At 56.5% G+C, this 27,492-nt stretch overlaps 2 protein-coding genes and 1 long non-coding RNA gene across 3 annotated transcripts in view; 1 reads left to right on the top strand and 2 right to left on the bottom strand.

Moving 5' to 3' along the window:
• Positions 1 to 4,367, bottom strand: part of LOC148592741 (uncharacterized) — a 31,147-nt gene extending 26,780 nt beyond the window's left edge. The window contains exons 1-4 of the mRNA XM_088533936.1: positions 3,672 to 4,367; positions 2,730 to 3,011; positions 1,873 to 2,565; positions 1,243 to 1,312 (exon numbers count right to left, since the gene is read on the bottom strand). Coding sequence (XP_088390062.1) covers positions 1,243 to 1,312; positions 1,873 to 2,565; positions 2,730 to 3,011; positions 3,672 to 4,367 — 1,741 coding nt within the window. The remainder of the gene's footprint in view (positions 1 to 1,242; positions 1,313 to 1,872; positions 2,566 to 2,729; positions 3,012 to 3,671) is intronic.
• LOC148592737 (uncharacterized) overlaps positions 1 to 27,492 on the top strand; it is a 203,307-nt gene that overhangs the window by 48,738 nt on the left and 127,077 nt on the right. The gene's annotated exons all lie outside the window — the stretch shown is intronic.
• On the bottom strand, positions 4,766 to 20,837 carry LOC148592740 (uncharacterized). Its single transcript, XM_088533935.1, has 5 exons — positions 20,142 to 20,837; positions 19,200 to 19,481; positions 18,343 to 19,035; positions 17,713 to 17,782; positions 4,766 to 4,854 (listed from the first exon to the last, which is right to left on the bottom strand). The coding sequence occupies exons 1-5, from the start codon at positions 20,835 to 20,837 to the stop codon at positions 4,766 to 4,768; spliced, it is 1,830 nt and encodes a 609-aa protein (XP_088390061.1).

The following is a 27,492-nucleotide window of genomic DNA, read 5'->3' as shown; positions in this document are numbered from 1 at the left end:
TTTTGACCCTGGACATCTCAGGACATGGCCACACACTGCAGTGCTGCTGTCTGGGCTTGGTGCATAGCCTGTAAGGTGGTGCAATGCTGCAAGATCTGCATTTTGATTCAACCAGCATTTTGTGAGCTCTGCAGCTGATGAAGTTGAAGAACATCCCCACAACTTCCCTTTGTGCTCTTCCTCATCTCTGCAGAATCCTGGAGACAGTCTTACAGAACAGAAGACCCACCCATCTGGAATTCTGTCAGAAATGTGACTTTCCAAGTCACTGCCAAAGGAAGGACTTCTTTGGGTTGCTCATTTAAGTCTGTGGCACCTCATTCATGATGCTGTGGAGCCCAGCTCTGTGTCTTGGGGCCTTGGCCCTTTCTCTCCCATCTCCTGTGTTTCTACCCAAGGTCTTCACCATTCCCGAAGGCCATGGGAAATGTTGATTCAGGGAGTACATGTGAAGCTCTGACACTTTGTGGAGCTGAAGGTGCCATGGAGACTGTCTGGGATGTGGCTTTGTCCCCATGCATACTCCTGCTCACCTGAGGATCCAGGAGATCTCTGGGAAGAGCCAACAGGAGAGTTCAGGTCCCTTGGAGTCAGGTATTTTCAGTCATAGGATCCCTCTATGGACTCCAGTGAATAATGTCACCCACAGAAGTGTGTTTTATGGGAGCTCACAAGGATCCTCAGTGAACGGGGCTCTAGGCCAAAGGACAAAGTGTATTTACCACACGCAAACTAAACAACAGGCATGTGCAGTAGTACTGTTTCAGCTCTCCAAAATATGTCTGCAAGCTTTTATTTGCTCCCATTTTAGATTTCCCCTGGAGTAACAGAGCTGTAGGACATGGTGCGGCCGCGCTGCTGTAGCCACCCGCAGAGCATCCCCGTTGCTCTGGCTCTCTGCTCGGCGCTGGCCCCGTCTCAGGGCAGCTCTCAGTGCCCCGCGGCTCGGCAGCAGCAGAAGGCTCTGCGCAGGGCTCGCAGTGCTGTCCTGAGCCGCCCCAGCCGTCGCGCGGGAGCCGCAGCGGGCGGGAGAGCGCTGGTGCCTGTGGGGGAAGGAGAGCCGTGGGCGAGGGGCTGCGCAGGGCAGGGCGAGCGCCTGCCTGTCCCCCACCCAGGGCTTTCCCGAGGCTCCTGGCCTGGGCATGGCAGCCCCAGGGCGCTGCCTGCTGCCGGCCTCAGCGCCGATCGCTGTCCCAGCACGGGCTCCCCATGCCCAGGAGGGCTCTGCCCTTGGCTCCGTACCTGCCTCTACCTCTGGCGAGTGCCTGAAGGAAGACGGCGGCGTCTCCTGCTCCTGGGGCTCGGGGGCAGCCTGCGTGGGGAGAGGGAGGACACAGAGCTGTGTGATATGAGCTGGCCATGCTCAGGGTGCTGCTGCCCGGGATGGCCGGGGGAAGGGTTTGCTGCGGGGGCTGCTGCGAACGAACGCGAGTCCCCACGGGAGGGAGCGGGGGCTGTTCGGCAAGGGGACAAGGTTGTCTTGGGGCTGTAGCAGCAGGGCCGCGGTGCGGGCTCCGATGGGCGCCGGGAGTGGAGGTGGCTGGCGTGTGGCACAAGGGGGCTGGGCGGGTGGGTGTGGAAGGGGCTGCTGCTGGGGCTGCCCCTTCCCTCCTGGCTCCGCGTCTGTGCCCCAGGATGCAGGGGGCAGAGGGCATGGCAGCCCTGCGCCTTTGGCTCCTGCAAAGGGACAGCAGGCAGTTTCCCCGCGGCAGACAGGCCCATGGGTAAAGGGCTGGGGGTGGCAGCTTCCAACCACATGCAGGGGGACACGTGGCCGGGGGCAGCTCTGCACAGCCCCCCTGCAGCCCCCCAGCACTGCTCGTGTGGCGGCTCCCTTTGGGGTTGGCTGCTGACGACAAGCTCCCCGCTCACCTGCTGAGGAGGCCCTCCGGGCAAGGCAGAGCCGTCTGACCCGGCACCTTCAGGCAGCCGTGTTCTGACAGGGGGGCTGTCGCTCCCAGCACAAGGGCCCGCGGCCAGGGGAGAGGCCTCTGCCTCCTGCTCTGTGGGAAGTGCTGGACTGGCAGCTGCATTTTCCACAGTGTCCTGGGGCTCTTTGAGTGCCAGGGGAGCGTCGGCCGTTGTTCTGCTGGTGTCTGATGGAGCGACCGATGCATTTTCTCCCGCATTCTGCAACTCTCCAGCCAGAGGAAATGCTGCTGCCTCGGCTCCCTGGGGCAGTGCTGGGGTGAGAGGCGAGCTCTGCAGGTCACCGGCTGCCTCCCTGGCAGCATCTTGTTCCTGGATGCTGTTGGAGCCAGACAGCTCCGTGTGGCACATTGGCGGGTCTGCCAAAAGGCTCCTGAGGCTCGGTGTGACCCAGTGCATGCACATGCGGTTGTTACTCTCCGTCTGGTCCCATTGCAAGAGCTCTTCCTCAGCCTCCTCTTCCTCATCGCTCCACTCCACTCGCTCATGCTGCTGTGCTCCCACCTCATGATGGCCCTTGGGGGCATGGGCGCACAGCCGCTCCAGCACCTCCCACTTGGAACTCGCGTCCTTGAGGAGCTCCACTCGCGTCAGCTCCGGTTGCCACAGGTTGTGGAAGGAGTTTCTGGCGCACAGCTGAAGGGAGAGAGGGGGACTGGTGAAGGGAGCTGGTTTTCCACCAGAAAATGCCCCTGTGGCCATGTCAGCCCTGGGACAATGTGGCTGTTGCAGCAGGGCACAGTGACTGACCTCAGCACAGGGAGTGTTTCCAGGTGCCCCAGCCCATGCCTTGCACTCACCTCCTTAGGTCGAACATTGAGGCATCCTGACACTGTCAGCGAGAAACGTTTCCCCTTGGCCTCCAGTTCCTGGCCCTCGCTCTCCTTTGGGCTCAGCTCCTTCCTTTCAAGGCTGGCCTCTCGCAGCTGTGCCAAACTCTGTCCAGTGCGTGCCAGGCAGCTCCTCTCGAGCTCCTCCAGGGGCTCCGTTGTGACTGAGAGCACGGACAGGTACTTCGCTGGGTTGTCTCTGTGTATGCGCTGCGGCGCGTCTCGAAGGCAGCAGAGGATTCCCAACGGCTGCTGTTTTGAGGCCCGCCATGCAGGTTGCCCTCGCAGTGGCACCGGCCCATAGCCACTGCCCCAGGAACTTTGTGTACCGGCCACCAGGACCTTCCTTTCTCCACGGCAGACACTGCTCTCACCACGCTCTGCGCTCTCCCTCTGGGCTGCGCTTGCCAGTGCTGCTCGCGCCATGGTGTGCGCCAGTGTCCTCTGCAGCACTGCTCCCCTCAGCTCCCGGCCATGGGCCGCACTTGTGCCCTCAGAAGGCCTCAAGGCTGCAGACACGAGTGCCAGCAGTGCGTCCAGCCATGCTGCGGCAGGGGATACACAGCTGTGCGGGGCAGGGCTGTGTCTCTCGGCACTCATTTCTGTGCAGACCTCTGCGAGAATGTTGTCAGCCAGGGCAGCGAGCTGAGGCTGGAAAGCTGATGTGGACTCCAATGAGGCCATTGCCTGTTGGGAGCTGACAGCGATGGCTCTGGCAGAGCTGGCTGGTCCCTCTGCAATGTGGGGGCTGCTCATCTTTGGATCTTTCAACGCCTCTGAAACCCCTCTAGCCATTGTCTCCCAGCATAGGAGCTGCTCGAGGCCAGAGGAGGATGTTCCTCCTAGGACATTCTCAGAGGTGGCCACTTGCCATTCAGGAGGCTGCAGGTTTCCAGCATGGGCCACTGATACCTTACTTAAGGGCTGAGGCAGAACCTGTGTTCCCAGCACAGAGGAGGAGTGTCCTGGGAGCTGCTGGCTTTTCATAGGAAGAGTTTTCTTCCTGACACCATCTTCTGGCACCATCCTTGTTTTTCCCAGCACAGAAGACCGAAGTCTGGCCTCAAGCAAGCAGTGGTCATGCTCTGGAACTGTCCGGTGGGGAACACCAGCATCTTGCTTGGCTTTTTGAAGGGCAGGCAAATCAAGAGGCATGGACTCTTCCAGTCTCTTCCCGCACTTCAGAGACATCACAGCACCCCCAACAGCCCCTGAGGTTTCCCTGGCAGCAGTTTCCCTGCAAGTTATTGCCACTGTCTCTAATCCCTCCATCACCACGTCCACCAGTCTCCTGGCCACATCTTCCGTATCGATGGCATTGGTCTTGCACCTGGCAGAAGCTCTGCAAGGCTTTTCTGGAGCAGGCAGCTTCTTTTTCCCTGTAGACCCTGGTGTTTTACATGCAGGAGCCTCCAGGCCTCCATGTGCCTGGCTGGCTGCCCTGGCAGTGCGCGGTGGTTTGGGAGGCAGATGTGGCACCTCCGCTCTTAGCCCAGCTCTGCTGGGCAGGGTCTCCCTGAGCCTCACAGGAGTCTTCTTCAGAAGGGCAGCAGAGGGATGAGCAGCTTGCAGGGTGGAAAGAACATCATTGACAGTGTCCTCTGCCATCTGCAATGAAAGCGCACAGGAGAATTCCCGATGGCCTTTGCTCCACTCTCCAGCCTTCCACATGGAACCTTCCTGTGGCCCCTCATGCCCTTCATGACCGCAGTGCTCTCCCATGCACACGGGCAGCTGGAGCCTGTTGCCAAAGGCTGGGAGAGGCCTCTGGAGAGGGCTCGTCACTGTGGGGCAGGCAGAAGATGGGCACATGGAGCAGCACCATGACCCAGCGTGAAGCTTGGCCTTGCAGAGTGCCGTGCAGAGCACGCGCTGCTGCTGCTCTTCCCTCCGCTTCCCGCCTGCTTCCCGGCAGTGCCGCGCAGTCAGGCAGGGCCTTTGCTGGCCTCGCTGCTCAGCTCTGTACCTTTGCGATGGCCTGATCAGCATCTTCAAAAGCCTGGGTGTCAGACAGCAAAGGCCGCCTGTCCTTTTGTGGGGACGAAGTCAGGGTCCGCCTGCGTCGCCTCGCTGCGTGCGGCTCCTGCTTGCCCACCTGCAGGGAGAAGGAGGCACCTGATGGAGAGGGTTGTGTTGCTACAAGCAGCCCCTGCGTCATGGGAAGCCCCCTGTCAAAGGGAAGCTCATGGTCGAGCACAGCCCAGCTACACGTGGTCCAAAGAGGCTCTCTGATCCTTCACACAGGGCTCCCAGGATCCATGTGGGCTTTGGAGCATCCCAGTCATGCTTTGTGTTCGAGAAAATCCCCACAGCCAGCAAGAAGCAGCCCCTGGCCAGAGGAGGTGAGGCCTGGCTGGCTTGGCCCCCCATCCTTGTGCTCTCCATGCAGCTCCCATCCCTGCTGTCAGCCTCCCCCTCCAGCCCCAGCACTCACCTTCCTTGTGCACCTGCTCCTGGCAGGACGCCCATTGCTGGGCTGGGAGCAGGCGTTCGCCTGCCTCTCCTTCTCCATCTCCAGGGCACTCGCTGCACCCGGGGACTTGCTGCTCTGGGGACCAACACGAGCTGCTCCTTCTGCTGGAGCTGCTCTCCTCAGAGTGCGACCCCCGAGGGTGGTGCTCTGGCCCAACACAGCCTTGGTTGCCATGGGCATCGCCCCATCACAATGGCCTTGGGGACATGATGCCACCCCCATCACAAAGCCCTGGCCGTTGCCATAGGGACTCCCAGGGGTATGTCCTGGTGGTGGCCAAGGGCACCCACATCTCATCTCAGTGCCTTAGTGGTCAGCAAGGGAGGCCTTTGGGGTCCCTGTGCCATAGTTTGGCCATCCTCACAGATTTTTATTTGGGAGAGCACGGCCAGTGGGGCCACATGCGTGTTCTAGTGCTCTTTTTGTCACAGTGGACACCATGCCTCTATACCAGATCCCACTTGGGCTCTCCAGTTCTGCCAGGAAACAAACAAACCGGAGGGAGTTCAGCACAGGGACAACAACTTGGTCAGGGGCTGGAGCATGGGGCAGGTAAGGAGAGGCTGGAAGAGGGATGTTTGTTCAGCCTAGACCAGAGAAGGCCAGGAGAGATCTTCATGCTGTGCACAAATACCTTGTGGAGAGCACAGAGCAGCAGGTTTTTCTTGGAAGGACACGCTAATTGCATGGGAGGCAGCAAGGAAAAGATGGACAATGGGAAATTTGCAGCGTATGAAGGATTCACAGACTTCAGTGATGTGAAACCAAAAACCTTTATTTAAATGCAACTTATAGAGCTCCTGACCCCAGAGACAGCCCCCGCCCTGCCCAGCAGGACACGAAGCTCCCCACAGGATCGAGGGGGGAAATTCTGTGTGGGAAGATCATCCTCTACCAGGACAGGCTCTTTCTCCTGCTGGGAGGGTGCTACAAGGCTCAGATCTGCTCACAGGTCTAACTATGAGTGCATTTCAGAAGGCACTTTTGAAAAGGAAAGGCAGGGCAGGCATTTCCTGAAAGAGTAGTTTGACACATTCGTTTACACCTGCAGCACAGCAGAAAAAACTGCTTTGGAGCCATGGGCAGGGGACCCTGCTGCACATGGCACATTCAACCAGGGCAGAGCAGAGTTGCAGAAAAGGGAGGTGAAATAAGGGAGAGAGAGGAAATATGGGTGTTTCCTTGAGAAATGGAAAGGATTTCTCTCCCCAAATCCACGGCCAATTCCGTGTGGAACAGCAGAGCTATTTCCTACTCAGGATGTGCCGCCCAGATTTTCCTGGTAGCATTTTTGTTTTCAGCAGAGTTTTCTCTCCTCACAGTCATGGCCTATGACCGCTACGTTGCCATCTGCAGACCCCTGCACTACAGGACCCTCATGGGCAGCAGAGCTTGTGTCAAAATGGCAGCAACTGCCTGGGCCAGTGGCTTTCTCAATTCCCTCCTGCACACCGGGAACACATTTTCCCTACCCCTCTGCCAAGGCAATGAGGTAGAGCAGTTCTTCTGTGAGATCCCTCAGATGCTCAAACCCTGCTGCTCAGTCTCCTACCTCAGGGAAATTGGGCTCATTGGGGTTACTGTCTCTTTGGGCTTTGGGTGTTTCATTTTCATTGTTGTGCCCTTCGTGCAGATCTTCACTGCTGTGGTGAGGATCCCCTCTGAGCAGGGCTGGCAGAAAACCTTTTCCATGTGTCTCCCGCACCTGGTTTCTCTCTTGCCCAGCACCACAGTTTTTGCCTACCTGAAGCCCCCCTCCATCTCCTCCCCAGCTCTGGATCTGGTGCTCTCTGTTCTGTACTCAGTGGTGCCTCCAATGATCAACCCCCTCATCTATAGCATGAGGTACAAGAGTCTCAAGAATGCATTGAAGCAATTAGTACAGTCGGTGCTAGAAATAAGCTCCCCATCCTTCCTAACAAGTGGTTTCTAATGTGTTTCAGAGAGTTCTGTGCTTTGGAAATTCTCTCTGTGTTTATAATGGTTTTTTTTTTTATAACATAAGGTTTTTAATTCATGCTACTTTGCCAGAGGGTGAACCCACTCAGTCTAATTGCCATATATGCTGTAAATATGTCTATCCTTGTGTCTCTGTGTCAGTCATGGCTTCACTCAATTAAAAATGGATTTCCTCAGGACGATGCTTAAAGGTTGGCCTCTCCTTCCAAAGCTGGAGTCCATAATGTGCTCAAGGACTTTAACCTTCACAGAGTCTGTTGCTCTTCTGGGAATCTCCAGGGTCCCCTGGCAATGGTGTGTTAGGTAATGTGGGTTGGATTCAGTTTCCAGCTGTGGGTGCTCAGAGCTCCTGCAGGTGGTGAATGGTCAAGCCGTATCTGTCATATGACAGGACTGAAGATGGATATGGTGCTTCCAGGAGAGCACAGGGCATCTTCAAGGGCACTGTGTTCCTGGGAGTGAATGGAGCAGGGCCAGGCTCCTGGGACGGAGGCAGCTCGTGGCAACCAGGCAGCACTGCCCAGAGACAGCCGAGTGCAGGAGCAGCTCCTGTGCCAAGAGCAGCAGGGCTGCGGGCACTGCCTGCTGCTGCGGACAGGGGAGGAGAGAAGGCAGCGAGAGGGGAACGGCAGTGTGGAGCGGGAGCACAGAGCAGAGCTCACTGAAGGAAGAAATCTTCACAAACCCTTGCGTGGTAAGTCTCTGGCTGCAGGGCAATGCTGCTGAGGTTCCTGGAGGGATCTTCTGAACCCATCCCACAGCATGACTGATAGCACTTGTCTCTCCTGGAGTATCCAGGGCATGGCAGGAGAAGGAGCTGATTCAGCTCAGGGATTCCCTGATGCACCTTCACAGGGCAGGGCACGCTGCTCCTTTCTTCCAGGTATCGCTGCAGGGGTGTCAAGTGCTGGGTGTGCACATAGGTCTCTCCAGGTTTATGAAGCAGAGCAGCATCCCTGCACCCGAGGGAGCACCCTGGGCAGTGACTCTGCTGCCTGCAAGGGTCAGTGCTGCACAGAGAAGCCCTGACAGGGCTGGTCCCAGTTAGCCAGGATCATCTTCCTGTTGAGACTGTGCTGCCTCGGTCAAGTCTGCTCACCTTGTTCATGTTCAGGACATGTCTGAAGAGTCTTTTCATGAGGAAGATCAAGAGAAGGGCTACTTCCAAGGGCAGGAACTTTCCTCTTCCTGTCTGCACTTTCCGTTATCTCCCTAACTGCTGCAGGGAGAAAAGAGGAGTGTATTCTGGTTTGCCAAAGTAGTGGACTCGAGCCTTCCCTCTCAGAGATCTGTGAGAAACTTTATAGAGCCTCTTAAACACACCTTAGTCTGCAGACATCATCAGCATCACCTTTGTGCAATTTATTTCACTTGCTCCGTAAAGTGCCTGCACAGCGATGCCCCTGGACAGTGCCCTGTCCCCAGACGCTTGTGTAGGGCAGAACTGAGCACACAAAGGTGATGTGCTCTGTGAGCACAGACTGACAAAAATTGTTGGGACAGAGTAAGGTGCCATCAGGGACTGCTGTGGGCAGCAGAGATGGTCAGGGAAGGAGAGGGAAGTGCCCACCATGATGGGAGGATGGATCTCGGGAAGTCATGCTCAGTCCTTCCAATGCAGACACCTTCCTCTGAGCAAGCCCTGCCACGTCTCCTCTGCCACCCAGCAGCCTCTCTGCCCTGACAGCCTTGGGGTCCAGGGTATCAGCCCACTCCACTGCAGCCAGATCCCTGGCAAAGGACAGGGGCATCCCTCCTGCTATGGGCACATTTCCTGCTGCCCAATATACGGGCTTCAGATGCATGGCATGCACTGTCACCATCTGTGAGGTAGCATGCCCACACAGGTGAGGTAAGGGTGTTCCTGAGTGCCCCTCTGCCTGTCTTCCCTTTCTCCCCTTGGCAGAAGGATCGCAGGATTGCTCCTTGTTTCCCCTCCTGTTCTTCTCTTGGGCTCCCTGGGGTTGCAGAGTTTTCAGACGCAGTTCACACACCTACCCTGCAAGCTGTGGAAGAGAGGAATATGGATGGGAGTGAGGCACCTCCAGTGCCCTCTAACCTGTGCAACTGCAGGAAATGCAGCCCATGGGTTTAGGAACTGAGCTAACTCTCCCTTAAGCAGAGTCCATCTTCAATGCAACTTCATTTGACCCTTTTGCCTGTAATGTCTTAATAGACTTGGAGGTGCCCTCAGGAGGGACATTGCTGCCTCCTGCCATCTCTGTGATGTCCACGAGACCTCTGAAGAATCTGTTACAGAAACTGAGAGCAGCATGAAAAAATGATTTGGAAACTGCATATGGGCAGCTGAAAAGAGCCCTGCATGTTCTTGGCTAGAAGTGGAGCTTGGAGACCTCCCTCAGGTGCTCTGAAAAAGGGAGAGAAGTTGGGTCTGAGGTTTTGAAACTGGACTTGTCTGCTCTTAGGAGGGGCTGGGTTCTTTCTAGGGCAACTGATTAGGGTGATCATCATGCACCTCAATGAGGTTTGGGCACAGAACAGGTGCAATCAAGGCTAATAGGCAGAGGAGCTTCCTCACTCTGCATAACATGACTATAAGTCCATTTTCTCACGATTCCCAGTAGAAACGCTGAAAAATTCTGCCTCTGAGGAACACTCTGCAGAGGTGAGAGGGGCATCCCAAAGAAAATACGTGTCAAAATAAATATCAAAAATCCCACTCTCAATACACATTCATTAGAAGGGGTGCTGTAGATACTGAAAAGCCCTTATACAAATCAGGGGGATTTCACTTGAAAATTGTGAATCTCAGAGCTCATCACCCCTCTTGTCTCCTTCCCACTACTGAAGGGCTGGACAGACTTCTCTGGAGCCCATGTGGAGATGCCCCTGCTCCTCACAGCACATTCAGCCAACCCACAGTGAGGCCCAAGGAAGGGAGCTGCACAAAGATCTCCATGAAGAGAGGCAATATGGGCAGTGTATTAGAACTGGAACAAGTTGGGAGATATTTAACTTTAAAAATCTGGAATAACTGCTCAATATTTTTTCTTTTCTGAACTATCCACAAAGCCTGGAGAGAGTGAAATGTCCAACAGCAGCTCCCTCAGTGAGTTCCTCCTCCTGCCATTCTCAGACACGCGGGAGCTGCAGCTCTTGCACTTCTCGCTCTTCCTGGCCATCTACCTGGCTGCCCTCCTGGCCAAGGGCCTCATCATCACAGCCGTAGCCTGCGACCGCCGCCTCCACACCCCCATGTACTTCTTCCTCCTCAACCTTTCCTTCCTCGACCTGGGCTCCATCTCCACCACTGTTCCCAAAACCATGGCCAATTCCCTGATGGACACCAGATCCATTTCATACTTGGGATGTGTTGGGCAGGTCTTAAGTTTTACTATTTTCATTTCAGCAGAGTTTTCTCTCCTCACAGTCATGGCCTATGACCGCTACGTTGCCATCTGCAGACCTCTGCACTACAGGACCCTGCTGGGCAGCAGAGCTTGTGTCAAAATGGCAGCAGCTGCCTGGACCAGTGGCTTTCTCAATGCTCTCCTGCACACTGGGAACACATTTTCCCTACCCCTCTGCCAAGGCAATGTGGTGGAGCAGTTCTTCTGTGAGATCCCCCAGATCCTCAAGCTCTCCTGCTCCAATTCCTACCTCAGGGAAGTTGGGCTTCTTGGAGTTAGTGTCTCTTTAGCCTTTGGGTGTTTCGTTTTCATTGTGGTGTCCTACGTGCAGATCTTCAGAGCTGTGCTGAGGATCCCCTCCGAGCAGGGCTGGCACAAAGCCTTTTCCATGTGCCTCCCACACCTGGCCGTGGTCTCCCTGTTTCTCAGCACTACACTTTTTGCCTACCTGAAGCCCCCCTCCATCTCCTCCCCAGCTCTGGATCTGGTGCTGGCTGTTCTGTACTCTGTGGTGAGTCCAGCAGTGAACCCCCTCATCTACAGCATGAGGAACAAGGAGCTCAAGGATGCCCTAAGGAAACTCATCCAATTGTTCTAACATCAGCAATATCTGTACTGGGAGATTTGGGATCCAGGATATGTGTTGTTTTTTGATTTACTTTTTACTTTTGTTCTGTTACATTCCTGCAAAGGAAAATAAATTTTCTGTTTTGTGCCATTTGTCCTGAAGAATCTCTCATGTAAATCTGACTCTTAGCCATGTTCAATTCCAACTGAGTCTGTCTCCCACCGTGACAAGCAGTAGCTGCTGGAGGGGCTGCAGGGCCGGTCTCATGCAGTGCTGGGCAGCACGGTGGGTATGGAGGGACTGCAGGCAGACAGGGAGGGGACCTGCTGGGCACAAGAGCTAGGGAGACAGGGAGTCACTGACCTCATTATGGGGCCTCCTGCCCCTTGTCCTTGCGCTTGCCCTGACTGATGCTGTGGACATGGCTGAGCTGGGTCCTGACCTGGTCTTGTCACATTTCTGCAGAGATGACTTCCCATCTCCAGCTCGACTCGGCCCTCCTAATAGTTTGGAAAGTCTTGGCAAGGGAAGCTGGAACTGAGCAGGTCCCAGAGAGGGCTCTAGATACCAAAGCTGTCTGTATGTACACGGCAGAAAATTTCCTGACAAGACAAATTAAAAGCATGAGAAGAACTTCAGATTCAGGCGCCTACCCAGGAACGCTGCATGCAGAGTCTTATGTGCATGAAGAAACAACATCAGACACTCGGGTCTGAGCTTACAATGTCCAGGGTGCAAGCAGGGCAGGAATCTATGGACAGAAGATGCCATCCTCCAGTGCTCAAACAAGATAAGCAGGGCAGGTTTGTGGATGGTAACGGGGGTCAGGCAGAGTCCAGCAGTGGCCAGGTAACACTGGAGGGCTCCAAACAGCCCTGCTCTGTGTAGGAGGTTGGACTGGAAAACTCCAGGGGTCCCTTCCCACAGCAACTTCTCTGTAACTCCGTGATTTCTTACTCCTTAGCCACAGATCCAGAAGCACTGGAAGCTCACTCTGCATTGGAAGCCCAAGAAGGTCCTGCTGCTCCTACCTTGAGCAGGTATCCACCTAACACATAGGGTCCATCTGGCCACAGAGGCATCACCCGTCCAGTGCCCTGGCCAACATAGGCAATTGCAGGGTCTGTTCCTCTCATCACCGCTGCTGCTGTGCCCATGTCAAATCCTCCTGCTGGCAGATGATCTCAAGGCCCAAGGCAGCTCCAGCTCCTCCAGGGCTGTGCTGGAGCCATTCAGGATTGGGCTGAGGTGGGTCTGGCACCACCAGGTGGGTGGGAGAGGGCAGCCCCCTCTGCCACGCTGGTGCTGGTGCTGGGCACAGCTTTTCCCTGGGAGCTCCCTGCGGAGCCGCTCCAGGGGATCCTCCACCTCTGCCCTGGCAGCAGTACCAGCGCCCAGGGTGCCCGGGTGGGAGTGCACAGAGGGCAGGAGGGGACGGGCTGCCCCGGGGGAGCATCGAGACCTGCTCTGTGCAAGCAGGGATGGAGAGAGGAAATGCAGAGCTCGGCTGGAGCTGGAAAGAGCGAGGAGAGGGGAGGGCAACGCGGAGGCCTCCTGCCAGCACATCCAGTGCACAAGGAAGGAGGGAGGGAAATGGGGGCTGCTGCTCAGCGGGGTCAGGTCTGGGGCAACCCAGGAGCCGGTCCCTGCCCACCCCAGGCTGTGCCCCACACAGGGCTCCGCAGGCAGCTGGGCTGCAGGACCTGCTGGGCTCTGCTGCACAAGAGGGGTCGTGCAAGCCTGGCCTGTCCCTCTCCTTGGGATATGGGGACCTGCAGGAGGATGGAGCTGGCCAGGGACCGCCCCACAGCTGGATGGGAACTCAGGTGTGGGACAGTACAAATGGGATTCCCATTAACCTGTCTTTACAACACGCTCGTTGCCACCACACTGAGCATCCCCAGCTGCCAGAAAGGAATACCATGAAAACAGCTCCAGATCCCATTTTTATTTCTTTCTTAAATTTTGTTTTTTATAATCTGTGTTGAGCTGAGGCACGTCCACACTCCCCCTACCCAACACACGCTGGTCTGGCTCACTCAGGGAGACATTCACTCTCTTTTGATTAATATGGTCAAAGACATTTGTGCAACCACTTGATCCACTCAGCTGGAATACGGTCAACTACTCCACTGAAGTGGTCTTGCAGCTTATCTAAAACAAGGGCCACCCTACAGTCCCACCCTTTAGCTTTCCTTGCAAGAACTGTGGTCCATCACACCCCATCTTCTTCCCAGAACCTCCTTCCATTGCAGAAATTTATTGGTCACTTGTGAAGGAAATTTATATTACACTCTAGTTTTACAGGAAACAACATGCAAGGCCATGTACCCCGTGAGCAGGACATCTCAGCTGACCTTCCACAGCCCCGCTCTTCTTATAAAATAGAAGTGCTACAAAGAAAGCAGTCTAATCCAGCCAGAGGCACAAAGGTTGTGCAAAGGTTATACTAGAAGTGCAAAATCAGCCCCAATGGCCCATTTCATGTCCACACAGAACTAACTCACACTGTAACACAGCAAAGGGATAGGTAGGATCAAGAATGGTGGATAGATCTGATTCATCATGTAAAATAATGTCTGTGTAAAAATTTACTCCCACTTAAAAGTTAGACAGAAAAATGCTCAGGATCCCTCTTGTGCTCTTAGCCGAGAGGCACCTTCTTCCTACTAATCGTATGTAGCAACTAAGAAACATGATTCCTGCTGCTTAAAAGCTACTCTGGTGCCTAAAGAAGGAAATATCTGACCTGTCCTATATTGTCCTACATCTGACTTGCACAAAAAGAGCAACTCCCAGGAGAAACTCGTACTGAGGTCCATCAAAGCATCTCATGCCATGGCCATGTTTTGTGCTGTTTCATCCCACGCAACTTCAATTCTAGTGTTGAAAAATACCCAGCCTGAAAGCACCCTGAAAGCCTGGTTCCCTCACAAAACACCAAACACCCAAACAGCCCCAAAGTCCTGGCTTCTTGCACAGCTGTGCCCAGTGCAGAGGCCTGTTGGTGCAGGGGAGTAGAAAGGGCTTCTCCAGTGCCCCACTGGAAATACTTCACATCCTTTGGTACCATCTGGAGACATTCCTGAAGGATTTATCAGCAAGTTCTGGATAACAACAGGGCTGAATGGAGGATACTCTTTTCCAGGACTCTTCTCTGCCTGACTGGGCCATCTCCATGGCAGTGACCTACAGAGCCCCTGATGACACGAGCTGCCCTCCTCCTTTGAACATCCTCTCTTAAGGTATTTATAAACACTGATAAGATCCTCTCTCCAACCAGGACACCATTGGGCTTCTCCGCCACAGGAGCCAGCACATGCCGGCTCATAGAAAACTTCTTGGCCACCAGGATGCCCAGGTCCTTCTCCACACAGCTGAATTCCAGCAGGTCAACCCCCACCTGTCCTGGTGCATGGAGTTATTCCTCCCCACGTGCTTCTCTTGACTGTGTTGAACTTCATGAGGTTCATCTACACCCAGCTCTCCAGCCTCTCCAAGTCCCTCTCAATGGCTGCACAGCCCTACCAAGCATCACCACTCCTCCCAGTTTTATATCCTCAGCAAACCTGCTGCACTCTGTCCCTTCATGCAGGTCATTAATGAATAAACTGAACAGGACTGCACCTCTGGGGGACACTGCTAGCTACAGGCCTCCAACTGGGCTCTGCACCACTGATCACAACCCTAAAGCCTAGAACCAGCTGCCCAGGTGGAGGTGACCTCACAGGTGCAAACCCACCACATCCCTGCTGCTGCCTGTGGCCTTCAGAGACAGCAGCTTCCTCAAAGCCCTTCCCCACACAGGAACCACTGCTGCCCTCTCAGCTCCTCTCACCACAGAGACCCCCCACCCACCGCCCACGCCTGCCTGCCTGCTGCCGGCCAATCAGGCACTCACAAAGACATGACGTCACAGCGCCGTCCCGCCCAGCTCTCTGGCCCTGCCCTCCAGGGCAGCAATGGCCTCCCCAGCCCTTCCCCGCCAGGAGCCCAGCCCGGGCTCAGCAGCTGCTCCGCGGAGATGATCTCAGCAGCGCAGAGCCCCGCAGGGCCCGGCTGCTGCCCAATGAGGCGCTGCGGGAGCAGTGACCTCACAGTCACCAGGCAGAGCCAGCCCTGCTGCTGCCCAATCAGCTCTGCCCGCAGCGGGGACCTCCCAAGCAGCAGCCACGCCCTCTCCCTGCAGCTGGCCTATCAGGGGCTGCGGCAGCAGTGACCTCCTCGTGCCCAGCGCAGCCATTGGCTGTGAGGCCCCGCGGGGCTCCTGGCTGTGCTGGGGGCTGTGTGGGGCCGGGGCAGGGAGGGGAGCCCAGCTCGGGGCTGCTGGTGCTGGGGGTGCTGGTGTGGGGGCCTGGGGGGCTGTGTGAGCTGCTGTGTTGGGCTCAGCCAGCACTGCCCACCCTGGCGTGGGGGAGAAGAGGGGCAGCCAGTGCCAGGGAAACCTGCCCTGGATTCTCTCCTTCTGCCCCCAGCACCCACACAAGGGTTGGAGCTGCCCCACGGGAGCCTTGGGGCTCGGGGAAGCCCCAGCCCCAGGAGTCCTGGCTGCCACGTTGTCCCCTGAGCAAGGTGGGACCCTCTGGCAGGACTCCTGCAGCAGCCTCCAGCCCTGAGCAGCCACTGCCACAGCCTGGGATCCACAGGGGTCTTTGCAGTGACAGTTTCTGTGTGACACCTCAGGAAGGAGCTCCCGAAGCTGGGAGCCTTGTTGGAGAGCAGCAGGATCCCTGGGAACAAGAACTTAAGTCCAGGTTGTGGGTGTTCATCCAGCAGTCCCCATCTCACTTTCCTCCTTGCTCTTGGGTTACTTCTGCAGCTGGAGAGGAGGGATGTTCTTCCTTTTCCAACATGCCCCTGCTCCTTGTCCTGATGAAAGGGTCTCCCAGTGCAGCCCCGCTGCCTTCTGTCCCCACTCCATGCCATAGAGCTGCTGCAAAGAACAGCCATGGGGTGTGTGGGAGCGGCACTCAGGAGCAACAAGGACCCATCGGAAAACAAAGGTCTGCACCCATGTCACCAGGGAGACTGCCCTGTGGTGGGGCACGTCCCAGTGTGTCCTCTGGGGTCACTGCCATGGGGATGGACGAGGCAGGGGGACAGCAGAGACATTTTCCTCTGTCTCCAGGAAGCAGTCACCTCCTGCCAGTGATGTTATTTTCCAAAACTGCTGTTCCTTATCTTGGACCTTAAGTGCTCCTTGGACTTTTCAGTGTACTTTTCCCTGGGACTTGGGATCCTGTCCTGGGGGGCTGCACAGCCCCGGGACTCTGGATCTCGGTGGACTAGGTGATCTCTAGAGGCCCCTTCCAACCTCAACCATTCTGTGATCTCCTGCATTTTTGACCCTGGACATCTCAGGACATGGCCACACACTGCAGTGCTGCTGTCTGGGCTTGGTGCATAGCCTGTAAGGTGGTGCAATGCTGCAAGATCTGCATTTTGATTCAACCAGCATTTTGTGAGCTCTGCAGCTGATGAAGTTGAAGAACATCCCCACAACTTCCCTTTGTGCTCTTCCTCATCTCTGCAGAATCCTGGAGACAGTCTTACAGAACAGAAGACCCACCCATCTGGAATTCTGTCAGAAATGTGACTTTCCAAGTCACTGCCAAAGGAAGGACTTCTTTGGGTTGCTCATTTAAGTCTGTGGCACCTCATTCATGATGCTGTGGAGCCCAGCTCTGTGTCTTGGGGCCTTGGCCCTTTCTCTCCCATCTCCTGTGTTTCTACCCAAGGTCTTCACCATTCCCGAAGGCCATGGGAAATGTTGATTCAGGGAGTACATGTGAAGCTCTGACACTTTGTGGAGCTGAAGGTGCCATGGAGACTGTCTGGGATGTGGCTTTGTCCCCATGCATACTCCTGCTCACCTGAGGATCCAGGAGATCTCTGGGAAGAGCCAACAGGAGAGTTCAGGTCCCTTGGAGTCAGGTATTTTCAGTCATAGGATCCCTCTATGGACTCCAGTGAATAATGTCACCCACAGAAGTGTGTTTTATGGGAGCTCACAAGGATCCTCAGTGAACGGGGCTCTAGGCCAAAGGACAAAGTGTATTTACCACACGCAAACTAAACAACAGGCATGTGCAGTAGTACTGTTTCAGCTCTCCAAAATATGTCTGCAAGCTTTTATTTGCTCCCATTTTAGATTTCCCCTGGAGTAACAGAGCTGTAGGACATGGTGCGGCCGCGCTGCTGTAGCCACCCGCAGAGCATCCCCGTTGCTCTGGCTCTCTGCTCGGCGCTGGCCCCGTCTCAGGGCAGCTCTCAGTGCCCCGCGGCTCGGCAGCAGCAGAAGGCTCTGCGCAGGGCTCGCAGTGCTGTCCTGAGCCGCCCCAGCCGTCGCGCGGGAGCCGCAGCGGGCGGGAGAGCGCTGGTGCCTGTGGGGGAAGGAGAGCCGTGGGCGAGGGGCTGCGCAGGGCAGGGCGAGCGCCTGCCTGTCCCCCACCCAGGGCTTTCCCGAGGCTCCTGGCCTGGGCATGGCAGCCCCAGGGCGCTGCCTGCTGCCGGCCTCAGCGCCGATCGCTGTCCCAGCACGGGCTCCCCATGCCCAGGAGGGCTCTGCCCTTGGCTCCGTACCTGCCTCTACCTCTGGCGAGTGCCTGAAGGAAGACGGCGGCGTCTCCTGCTCCTGGGGCTCGGGGGCAGCCTGCGTGGGGAGAGGGAGGACACAGAGCTGTGTGATATGAGCTGGCCATGCTCAGGGTGCTGCTGCCCGGGATGGCCGGGGGAAGGGTTTGCTGCGGGGGCTGCTGCGAACGAACGCGAGTCCCCACGGGAGGGAGCGGGGGCTGTTCGGCAAGGGGACAAGGTTGTCTTGGGGCTGTAGCAGCAGGGCCGCGGTGCGGGCTCCGATGGGCGCCGGGAGTGGAGGTGGCTGGCGTGTGGCACAAGGGGGCTGGGCGGGTGGGTGTGGAAGGGGCTGCTGCTGGGGCTGCCCCTTCCCTCCTGGCTCCGCGTCTGTGCCCCAGGATGCAGGGGGCAGAGGGCATGGCAGCCCTGCGCCTTTGGCTCCTGCAAAGGGACAGCAGGCAGTTTCCCCGCGGCAGACAGGCCCATGGGTAAAGGGCTGGGGGTGGCAGCTTCCAACCACATGCAGGGGGACACGTGGCCGGGGGCAGCTCTGCACAGCCCCCCTGCAGCCCCCCAGCACTGCTCGTGTGGCGGCTCCCTTTGGGGTTGGCTGCTGACGACAAGCTCCCCGCTCACCTGCTGAGGAGGCCCTCCGGGCAAGGCAGAGCCGTCTGACCCGGCACCTTCAGGCAGCCGTGTTCTGACAGGGGGGCTGTCGCTCCCAGCACAAGGGCCCGCGGCCAGGGGAGAGGCCTCTGCCTCCTGCTCTGTGGGAAGTGCTGGACTGGCAGCTGCATTTTCCACAGTGTCCTGGGGCTCTTTGAGTGCCAGGGGAGCGTCGGCCGTTGTTCTGCTGGTGTCTGATGGAGCGACCGATGCATTTTCTCCCGCATTCTGCAACTCTCCAGCCAGAGGAAATGCTGCTGCCTCGGCTCCCTGGGGCAGTGCTGGGGTGAGAGGCGAGCTCTGCAGGTCACCGGCTGCCTCCCTGGCAGCATCTTGTTCCTGGATGCTGTTGGAGCCAGACAGCTCCGTGTGGCACATTGGCGGGTCTGCCAAAAGGCTCCTGAGGCTCGGTGTGACCCAGTGCATGCACATGCGGTTGTTACTCTCCGTCTGGTCCCATTGCAAGAGCTCTTCCTCAGCCTCCTCTTCCTCATCGCTCCACTCCACTCGCTCATGCTGCTGTGCTCCCACCTCATGATGGCCCTTGGGGGCATGGGCGCACAGCCGCTCCAGCACCTCCCACTTGGAACTCGCGTCCTTGAGGAGCTCCACTCGCGTCAGCTCCGGTTGCCACAGGTTGTGGAAGGAGTTTCTGGCGCACAGCTGAAGGGAGAGAGGGGGACTGGTGAAGGGAGCTGGTTTTCCACCAGAAAATGCCCCTGTGGCCATGTCAGCCCTGGGACAATGTGGCTGTTGCAGCAGGGCACAGTGACTGACCTCAGCACAGGGAGTGTTTCCAGGTGCCCCAGCCCATGCCTTGCACTCACCTCCTTAGGTCGAACATTGAGGCATCCTGACACTGTCAGCGAGAAACGTTTCCCCTTGGCCTCCAGTTCCTGGCCCTCGCTCTCCTTTGGGCTCAGCTCCTTCCTTTCAAGGCTGGCCTCTCGCAGCTGTGCCAAACTCTGTCCAGTGCGTGCCAGGCAGCTCCTCTCGAGCTCCTCCAGGGGCTCCGTTGTGACTGAGAGCACGGACAGGTACTTCGCTGGGTTGTCTCTGTGTATGCGCTGCGGCGCGTCTCGAAGGCAGCAGAGGATTCCCAACGGCTGCTGTTTTGAGGCCCGCCATGCAGGTTGCCCTCGCAGTGGCACCGGCCCATAGCCACTGCCCCAGGAACTTTGTGTACCGGCCACCAGGACCTTCCTTTCTCCACGGCAGACACTGCTCTCACCACGCTCTGCGCTCTCCCTCTGGGCTGCGCTTGCCAGTGCTGCTCGCGCCATGGTGTGCGCCAGTGTCCTCTGCAGCACTGCTCCCCTCAGCTCCCGGCCATGGGCCGCACTTGTGCCCTCAGAAGGCCTCAAGGCTGCAGACACGAGTGCCAGCAGTGCGTCCAGCCATGCTGCGGCAGGGGATACACAGCTGTGCGGGGCAGGGCTGTGTCTCTCGGCACTCATTTCTGTGCAGACCTCTGCGAGAATGTTGTCAGCCAGGGCAGCGAGCTGAGGCTGGAAAGCTGATGTGGACTCCAATGAGGCCATTGCCTGTTGGGAGCTGACAGCGATGGCTCTGGCAGAGCTGGCTGGTCCCTCTGCAATGTGGGGGCTGCTCATCTTTGGATCTTTCAACGCCTCTGAAACCCCTCTAGCCATTGTCTCCCAGCATAGGAGCTGCTCGAGGCCAGAGGAGGATGTTCCTCCTAGGACATTCTCAGAGGTGGCCACTTGCCATTCAGGAGGCTGCAGGTTTCCAGCATGGGCCACTGATACCTTACTTAAGGGCTGAGGCAGAACCTGTGTTCCCAGCACAGAGGAGGAGTGTCCTGGGAGCTGCTGGCTTTTCATAGGAAGAGTTTTCTTCCTGACACCATCTTCTGGCACCATCCTTGTTTTTCCCAGCACAGAAGACCGAAGTCTGGCCTCAAGCAAGCAGTGGTCATGCTCTGGAACTGTCCGGTGGGGAACACCAGCATCTTGCTTGGCTTTTTGAAGGGCAGGCAAATCAAGAGGCATGGACTCTTCCAGTCTCTTCCCGCACTTCAGAGACATCACAGCACCCCCAACAGCCCCTGAGGTTTCCCTGGCAGCAGTTTCCCTGCAAGTTATTGCCACTGTCTCTAATCCCTCCATCACCACGTCCACCAGTCTCCTGGCCACATCTTCCGTATCGATGGCATTGGTCTTGCACCTGGCAGAAGCTCTGCAAGGCTTTTCTGGAGCAGGCAGCTTCTTTTTCCCTGTAGACCCTGGTGTTTTACATGCAGGAGCCTCCAGGCCTCCATGTGCCTGGCTGGCTGCCCTGGCAGTGCGCGGTGGTTTGGGAGGCAGATGTGGCACCTCCGCTCTTAGCCCAGCTCTGCTGGGCAGGGTCTCCCTGAGCCTCACAGGAGTCTTCTTCAGAAGGGCAGCAGAGGGATGAGCAGCTTGCAGGGTGGAAAGAACATCATTGACAGTGTCCTCTGCCATCTGCAATGAAAGCGCACAGGAGAATTCCCGATGGCCTTTGCTCCACTCTCCAGCCTTCCACATGGAACCTTCCTGTGGCCCCTCATGCCCTTCATGACCGCAGTGCTCTCCCATGCACACGGGCAGCTGGAGCCTGTTGCCAAAGGCTGGGAGAGGCCTCTGGAGAGGGCTCGTCACTGTGGGGCAGGCAGAAGATGGGCACATGGAGCAGCACCATGACCCAGCGTGAAGCTTGGCCTTGCAGAGTGCCGTGCAGAGCACGCGCTGCTGCTGCTCTTCCCTCCGCTTCCCGCCTGCTTCCCGGCAGTGCCGCGCAGTCAGGCAGGGCCTTTGCTGGCCTCGCTGCTCAGCTCTGTACCTTTGCGATGGCCTGATCAGCATCTTCAAAAGCCTGGGTGTCAGACAGCAAAGGCCGCCTGTCCTTTTGTGGGGACGAAGTCAGGGTCCGCCTGCGTCGCCTCGCTGCGTGCGGCTCCTGCTTGCCCACCTGCAGGGAGAAGGAGGCACCTGATGGAGAGGGTTGTGTTGCTACAAGCAGCCCCTGCGTCATGGGAAGCCCCCTGTCAAAGGGAAGCTCATGGTCGAGCACAGCCCAGCTACACGTGGTCCAAAGAGGCTCTCTGATCCTTCACACAGGGCTCCCAGGATCCATGTGGGCTTTGGAGCATCCCAGTCATGCTTTGTGTTCGAGAAAATCCCCACAGCCAGCAAGAAGCAGCCCCTGGCCAGAGGAGGTGAGGCCTGGCTGGCTTGGCCCCCCATCCTTGTGCTCTCCATGCAGCTCCCATCCCTGCTGTCAGCCTCCCCCTCCAGCCCCAGCACTCACCTTCCTTGTGCACCTGCTCCTGGCAGGACGCCCATTGCTGGGCTGGGAGCAGGCGTTCGCCTGCCTCTCCTTCTCCATCTCCAGGGCACTCGCTGCACCCGGGGACTTGCTGCTCTGGGGACCAACACGAGCTGCTCCTTCTGCTGGAGCTGCTCTCCTCAGAGTGCGACCCCCGAGGGTGGTGCTCTGGCCCAACACAGCCTTGGTTGCCATGGGCATCGCCCCATCACAATGGCCTTGGGGACATGATGCCACCCCCATCACAAAGCCCTGGCCGTTGCCATAGGGACTCCCAGGGGTATGTCCTGGTGGTGGCCAAGGGCACCCACATCTCATCTCAGTGCCTTAGTGGTCAGCAAGGGAGGCCTTTGGGGTCCCTGTGCCATAGTTTGGCCATCCTCACAGATTTTTATTTGGGAGAGCACGGCCAGTGGGGCCACATGCGTGTTCTAGTGCTCTTTTTGTCACAGTGGACACCATGCCTCTATACCAGATCCCACTTGGGCTCTCCAGTTCTGCCAGGAAACAAACAAACCGGAGGGAGTTCAGCACAGGGACAACAACTTGGTCAGGGGCTGGAGCATGGGGCAGGTAAGGAGAGGCTGGAAGAGGGATGTTTGTTCAGCCTAGACCAGAGAAGGCCAGGAGAGATCTTCATGCTGTGCACAAATACCTTGTGGAGAGCACAGAGCAGCAGGTTTTTCTTGGAAGGACACGCTAATTGCATGGGAGGCAGCAAGGAAAAGATGGACAATGGGAAATTTGCAGCGTATGAAGGATTCACAGACTTCAGTGATGTGAAACCAAAAACCTTTATTTAAATGCAACTTATAGAGCTCCTGACCCCAGAGACAGCCCCCGCCCTGCCCAGCAGGACACGAAGCTCCCCACAGGATCGAGGGGGGAAATTCTGTGTGGGAAGATCATCCTCTACCAGGACAGGCTCTTTCTCCTGCTGGGAGGGTGCTACAAGGCTCAGATCTGCTCACAGGTCTAACTATGAGTGCATTTCAGAAGGCACTTTTGAAAAGGAAAGGCAGGGCAGGCATTTCCTGAAAGAGTAGTTTGACACATTCGTTTACACCTGCAGCACAGCAGAAAAAACTGCTTTGGAGCCATGGGCAGGGGACCCTGCTGCACATGGCACATTCAACCAGGGCAGAGCAGAGTTGCAGAAAAGGGAGGTGAAATAAGGGAGAGAGAGGAAATATGGGTGTTTCCTTGAGAAATGGAAAGGATTTCTCTCCCCAAATCCACGGCCAATTCCGTGTGGAACAGCAGAGCTATTTCCTACTCAGGATGTGCCGCCCAGATTTTCCTGGTAGCATTTTTGTTTTCAGCAGAGTTTTCTCTCCTCACAGTCATGGCCTATGACCGCTACGTTGCCATCTGCAGACCCCTGCACTACAGGACCCTCATGGGCAGCAGAGCTTGTGTCAAAATGGCAGCAACTGCCTGGGCCAGTGGCTTTCTCAATTCCCTCCTGCACACCGGGAACACATTTTCCCTACCCCTCTGCCAAGGCAATGAGGTAGAGCAGTTCTTCTGTGAGATCCCTCAGATGCTCAAACCCTGCTGCTCAGTCTCCTACCTCAGGGAAATTGGGCTCATTGGGGTTACTGTCTCTTTGGGCTTTGGGTGTTTCATTTTCATTGTTGTGCCCTTCGTGCAGATCTTCACTGCTGTGGTGAGGATCCCCTCTGAGCAGGGCTGGCAGAAAACCTTTTCCATGTGTCTCCCGCACCTGGTTTCTCTCTTGCCCAGCACCACAGTTTTTGCCTACCTGAAGCCCCCCTCCATCTCCTCCCCAGCTCTGGATCTGGTGCTCTCTGTTCTGTACTCAGTGGTGCCTCCAATGATCAACCCCCTCATCTATAGCATGAGGTACAAGAGTCTCAAGAATGCATTGAAGCAATTAGTACAGTCGGTGCTAGAAATAAGCTCCCCATCCTTCCTAACAAGTGGTTTCTAATGTGTTTCAGAGAGTTCTGTGCTTTGGAAATTCTCTCTGTGTTTATAATGGTTTTTTTTTTTATAACATAAGGTTTTTAATTCATGCTACTTTGCCAGAGGGTGAACCCACTCAGTCTAATTGCCATATATGCTGTAAATATGTCTATCCTTGTGTCTCTGTGTCAGTCATGGCTTCACTCAATTAAAAATGGATTTCCTCAGGACGATGCTTAAAGGTTGGCCTCTCCTTCCAAAGCTGGAGTCCATAATGTGCTCAAGGACTTTAACCTTCACAGAGTCTGTTGCTCTTCTGGGAATCTCCAGGGTCCCCTGGCAATGGTGTGTTAGGTAATGTGGGTTGGATTCAGTTTCCAGCTGTGGGTGCTCAGAGCTCCTGCAGGTGGTGAATGGTCAAGCCGTATCTGTCATATGACAGGACTGAAGATGGATATGGTGCTTCCAGGAGAGCACAGGGCATCTTCAAGGGCACTGTGTTCCTGGGAGTGAATGGAGCTTCAGGAACTCAAGGGGAGCCACCCAAATGGAAAGGGCAAAAGCAATGAATGTCTACGCTAGGGAGAGCTCTGCAGTGCTACAAGAGGCAGTGTGGACCCAGGAGGCCCAGGGAAGGGAGCCTGGAGAGTCACTGAGGTCACCTTCAGTGTCAGTGTTTGGCTGCCTGGGCAGCTCCTTCCTGCCGGCCTCGGTGCCTGTAGCCAGAGGACCAGCCGGTCCTGCCCAGCCTCCCTCCCAGCTCAGAGGCCAAGGACGGCTCTGCACCAACCCCAACGTGGTACAAGGCTGGGGCCAGCAGGGTTTGTGGGGGGACAGGGCAGTGCGGGCTGTCATGGGGACCATGTCAGAGGGACATTTCCCCAGGGCTGAGCACCCTGCCCTGGGTGCTGTCTGCACAGTGGAGCCACGGAGCCGTGTGTGGGTGCAGGGATGGGCACACATGGAAGCCCCCATGTTCCGCTTGAGAGAAGGGAACCTGCCAAGAGCTCTCCCACCTCTGCCCCACCAGCACCAGTGATGACCAGCCCTGCTGCTGCACCCACACTTTCTTGGTGCTGAACTCAACCACGTCCCCAAGCTGCTCCCTACACCTGGCTGCAGGGACACCCATGCGGCCGGGCCATTCCTGCTCCTCACAAGCCGCTTGTCCAAGGGAATGTTGGAAGAACAGGCTGGCACCATCCTCTTGGCCCTGCACTGCCTGTGACTGTCACATGTGAACAGTCTCATCCAGAGAATGACTCCTGGGACAGGCACTTGGGAACAAGCAGCTGGCAGTATTGATGGGAGCCCATCCGGGACATGTCCTCTGGGTGGACAAGGAGGCCTCAGGCTGCCCTCAGCCTTTTGGGGAGGAGTTGGTCACTGGGAGGAGTGCGGGGAGGAAGGACGTGAGTCCTCCTGTGGTTTGCGAGGTGAAGGTGCTGACATGTGGCGGAGACCAGGGCACTGCTGCCTCCTCGGCCCTCTCGCAGCTCCTGGGAGGTCATTGCAGGAGCCAGCCAGTCCCCAAGAACAACTATTCCCACAACTTTGCAGCCAGTGGTGGCAGGCTGTGTGCACATGGAGTGCCCTTTCAGCCACACACTTGCTCACATTGCTTAAAGGGGACTGTACCCACCTCCTCACCCTGCCTGGGTGCTTGGTCACTCCCACTGTGGTCTCACCCTTGTCACCTACAAGCTTGAACTCAGGCCCTAGCCCTCATGTTCAAAGAGCTCCACACATCTGAGCTGCCCCTTCACACTCAGGGCAGCCCCTTTGCTCATCTTCCTCCGCACACTCCTGAAGATCTCGTACCCTGCTACTGTATGAGATGTAGAATCACGTGTGAGATTCCAGCACACCTCAGCAATATTTCTAAGTCAGATGGGCACCTCCATCTGCTCCTTTCTCTGCCCCAAGCTTTATGCACTTGTGCATGTTTTCATTGCAGAGCCTCAGCTGTGGCGCCGAGAACAGGTTGGTGACGGTAAGACTTCTTCTACACCAAGGGCCAGGACACAGCATTTCTGGTGCCTGCCCTTCAGAGCATGGGCATGCTGTCATGGAGAGCAGGTGGCAATGTGATGGTGAGAGGAGATTCCCACTAAGGGAGCAAAGCCTGCAGAGCCCAGGGCCAGGGGGAAACAGAGCTGGGTTGCCCAGCCTTGGCAGGAGAGGGTTTTGCTGCCTGAGCTCCCTCTGCAGCACCTTGGGGCCTGCGACAGAGCTGAACTGATCTCCCTGAAGGACAACGCACCAGTGAAGAAGGTCCTGGCTTGGACTGCCATCCAGTCACCCAGTGAACATCACTAACATTGTCCTTGCTCCTGTCATCCAATGGTGGAAAGAGGTCTCTGCTCTAGTAGCCTCACCCTTAAAATCTTGGAGCTCTCCTTCTCCGGAAACTCTTCACAAATGGGCTAACGGAAATGGGCCAACGATGACCTCCGTGTGGTAAATCACAGCCTGCCCAGGTCCAGGGGCTTCTTCAGTGGCACCTTGTCCTTCCTGGAGAGAGGTTCACCCAAGTTGCCCAAGCTGCCATTAATCACCCCTAGGAGCCAAATCCCTCTCCTGTTTCTCCCTGACCTTGGGAATTCCAGGCTTTTCTCTCTTTGTGGGAACCTCCTTTCAGCATAGCCCTGACAAGTGCTCTCTACATGAGCAAGTCACTGCTGTCAAGTGGGGCCATTGCACACACGGTGTCCTTGGCTCTTGGTAACCGGTTTCTCCATTGCAGATCTCATCTTTGTGCCACAGTTGAGGTTCTCCACCCCAATATCGTACACAAGTGCATGCAGGCTGGCACAGAGGAGGGCAGATGGAGAGGCACAAGCTGTCACTGCATGGAAACACGGTTGGAATAATGGAGATGCTTTGAGACCACTCACATGACTAGAGGGCTGTGATGGCAGAGGACAAGCTCCACACGAAGAAAGGTTAGGGGGGAAGAGCAGGATGAGGTGGATGTCCTTGATGTGAAGGGACAGCTCAGATGGAAGGAGCTCTTGCATGGGATGGATCAAGGTCTGAGTGAGAGCTTGCGTAGGCTCCCTCCCCATGGGAGAAACTGACAATCTGATGGGTGGTGGAGCTTAGGAAAGCCAGCAGGTGTTTAAGGAGCACAGCCACCCAGCAAAAGGATGGTCCATCCCGACGCTAATTAAAACTAGAACACGCCTTGGGAGATCAGCTTGGATACGCAGGATAGCATTGCATACTTCGTAGTGATGGTGTTCCAGTTAGGACAAAAACCAGGTCCTGCCCTTGGGACAGACCAACTCTTGAAGTGATATGGACTGGGCAATGTCCGGCTGGGCAGCAGTTCTTTGGAGAAGGACCTTTGTGGGCAGTAAGCTGCATGTGAGCCAGCAACGTGCTCTGGAAGCCACAGTGTCCTTGACTGCATGAAGAGGAGTCCCTACTCTGTACTCGTTAGAGTGCCTCTAACTACTGCATCCAGCTGGGGCTCTCTGTAGAAGAACTCTGCTCATCGCATGAAGTGAATTCAGTGTCAGGCCCCCAAGGTGTTTGGGGGCTCGAGTATCACTTGCCCCACTGTGAGGAGAGGGTTGTGAGGAGAGGGTTTGGGCTTGTTCAGTGCAAAGAAGTTAAGGTTTCTGCTGAATATTTTGTTCTTTTCCTCTGGATCAGCAGCTGACATTACCAGAGCGAGACCCTTCTGCTGGGGTGAGGTTGCTTTTTCAGGCCTGGGCAGCACATGGCCTGCATGCAGAAGCTGAAGGCCATGAGCTTCTTTAGCCTGCTCAAGTGTTACAGCTAATGGGAAGAGAGCAGGAGCCTGTGACTGCCTGCAGGGTGGTTTCAGGGATGATGGAAGTTGTTCTGGTAGTGGGAAAGAAACTGAGAAGGGGA

The sequence above is a fragment of the Tinamus guttatus genome, unplaced genomic scaffold (genome assembly GCF_059628265.1).
Source record: "Tinamus guttatus ecotype Peru unplaced genomic scaffold, ASM5962826v1 Tinamus_guttatus_pri_ptg000529l, whole genome shotgun sequence".
Lineage (NCBI taxonomy): Eukaryota > Metazoa > Chordata > Aves > Tinamiformes > Tinamidae > Tinamus > Tinamus guttatus.
The sequence above is the reverse complement of the archived record's forward strand: the minus strand, read 5'-3'. Positions and strand labels throughout refer to the sequence as shown.

Bases quoted from the DNA above. Each gene is read 5' to 3' on its own strand.
- LOC148592740 (XM_088533935.1), bottom strand. From the start codon at position 20,837: ATGGCAGAGGACACTGTCAATGATGTTCTTTCCACCCTGCAAGCTGCT. The intron at 19,482-20,141 runs GTATCAGTGGCC...GCCTCAAAACAG, and splicing joins TGCCTCAGCCCTTAAGTAAG to CAGCCGTTGGGAATCCTCTG. The intron at 17,783-18,342 runs GTGAGCGGGGAG...CTCCCCACGCAG, and splicing joins CCGGAGGGCCTCCTCAGCAG to GCTGCCCCCGAGCCCCAGGA.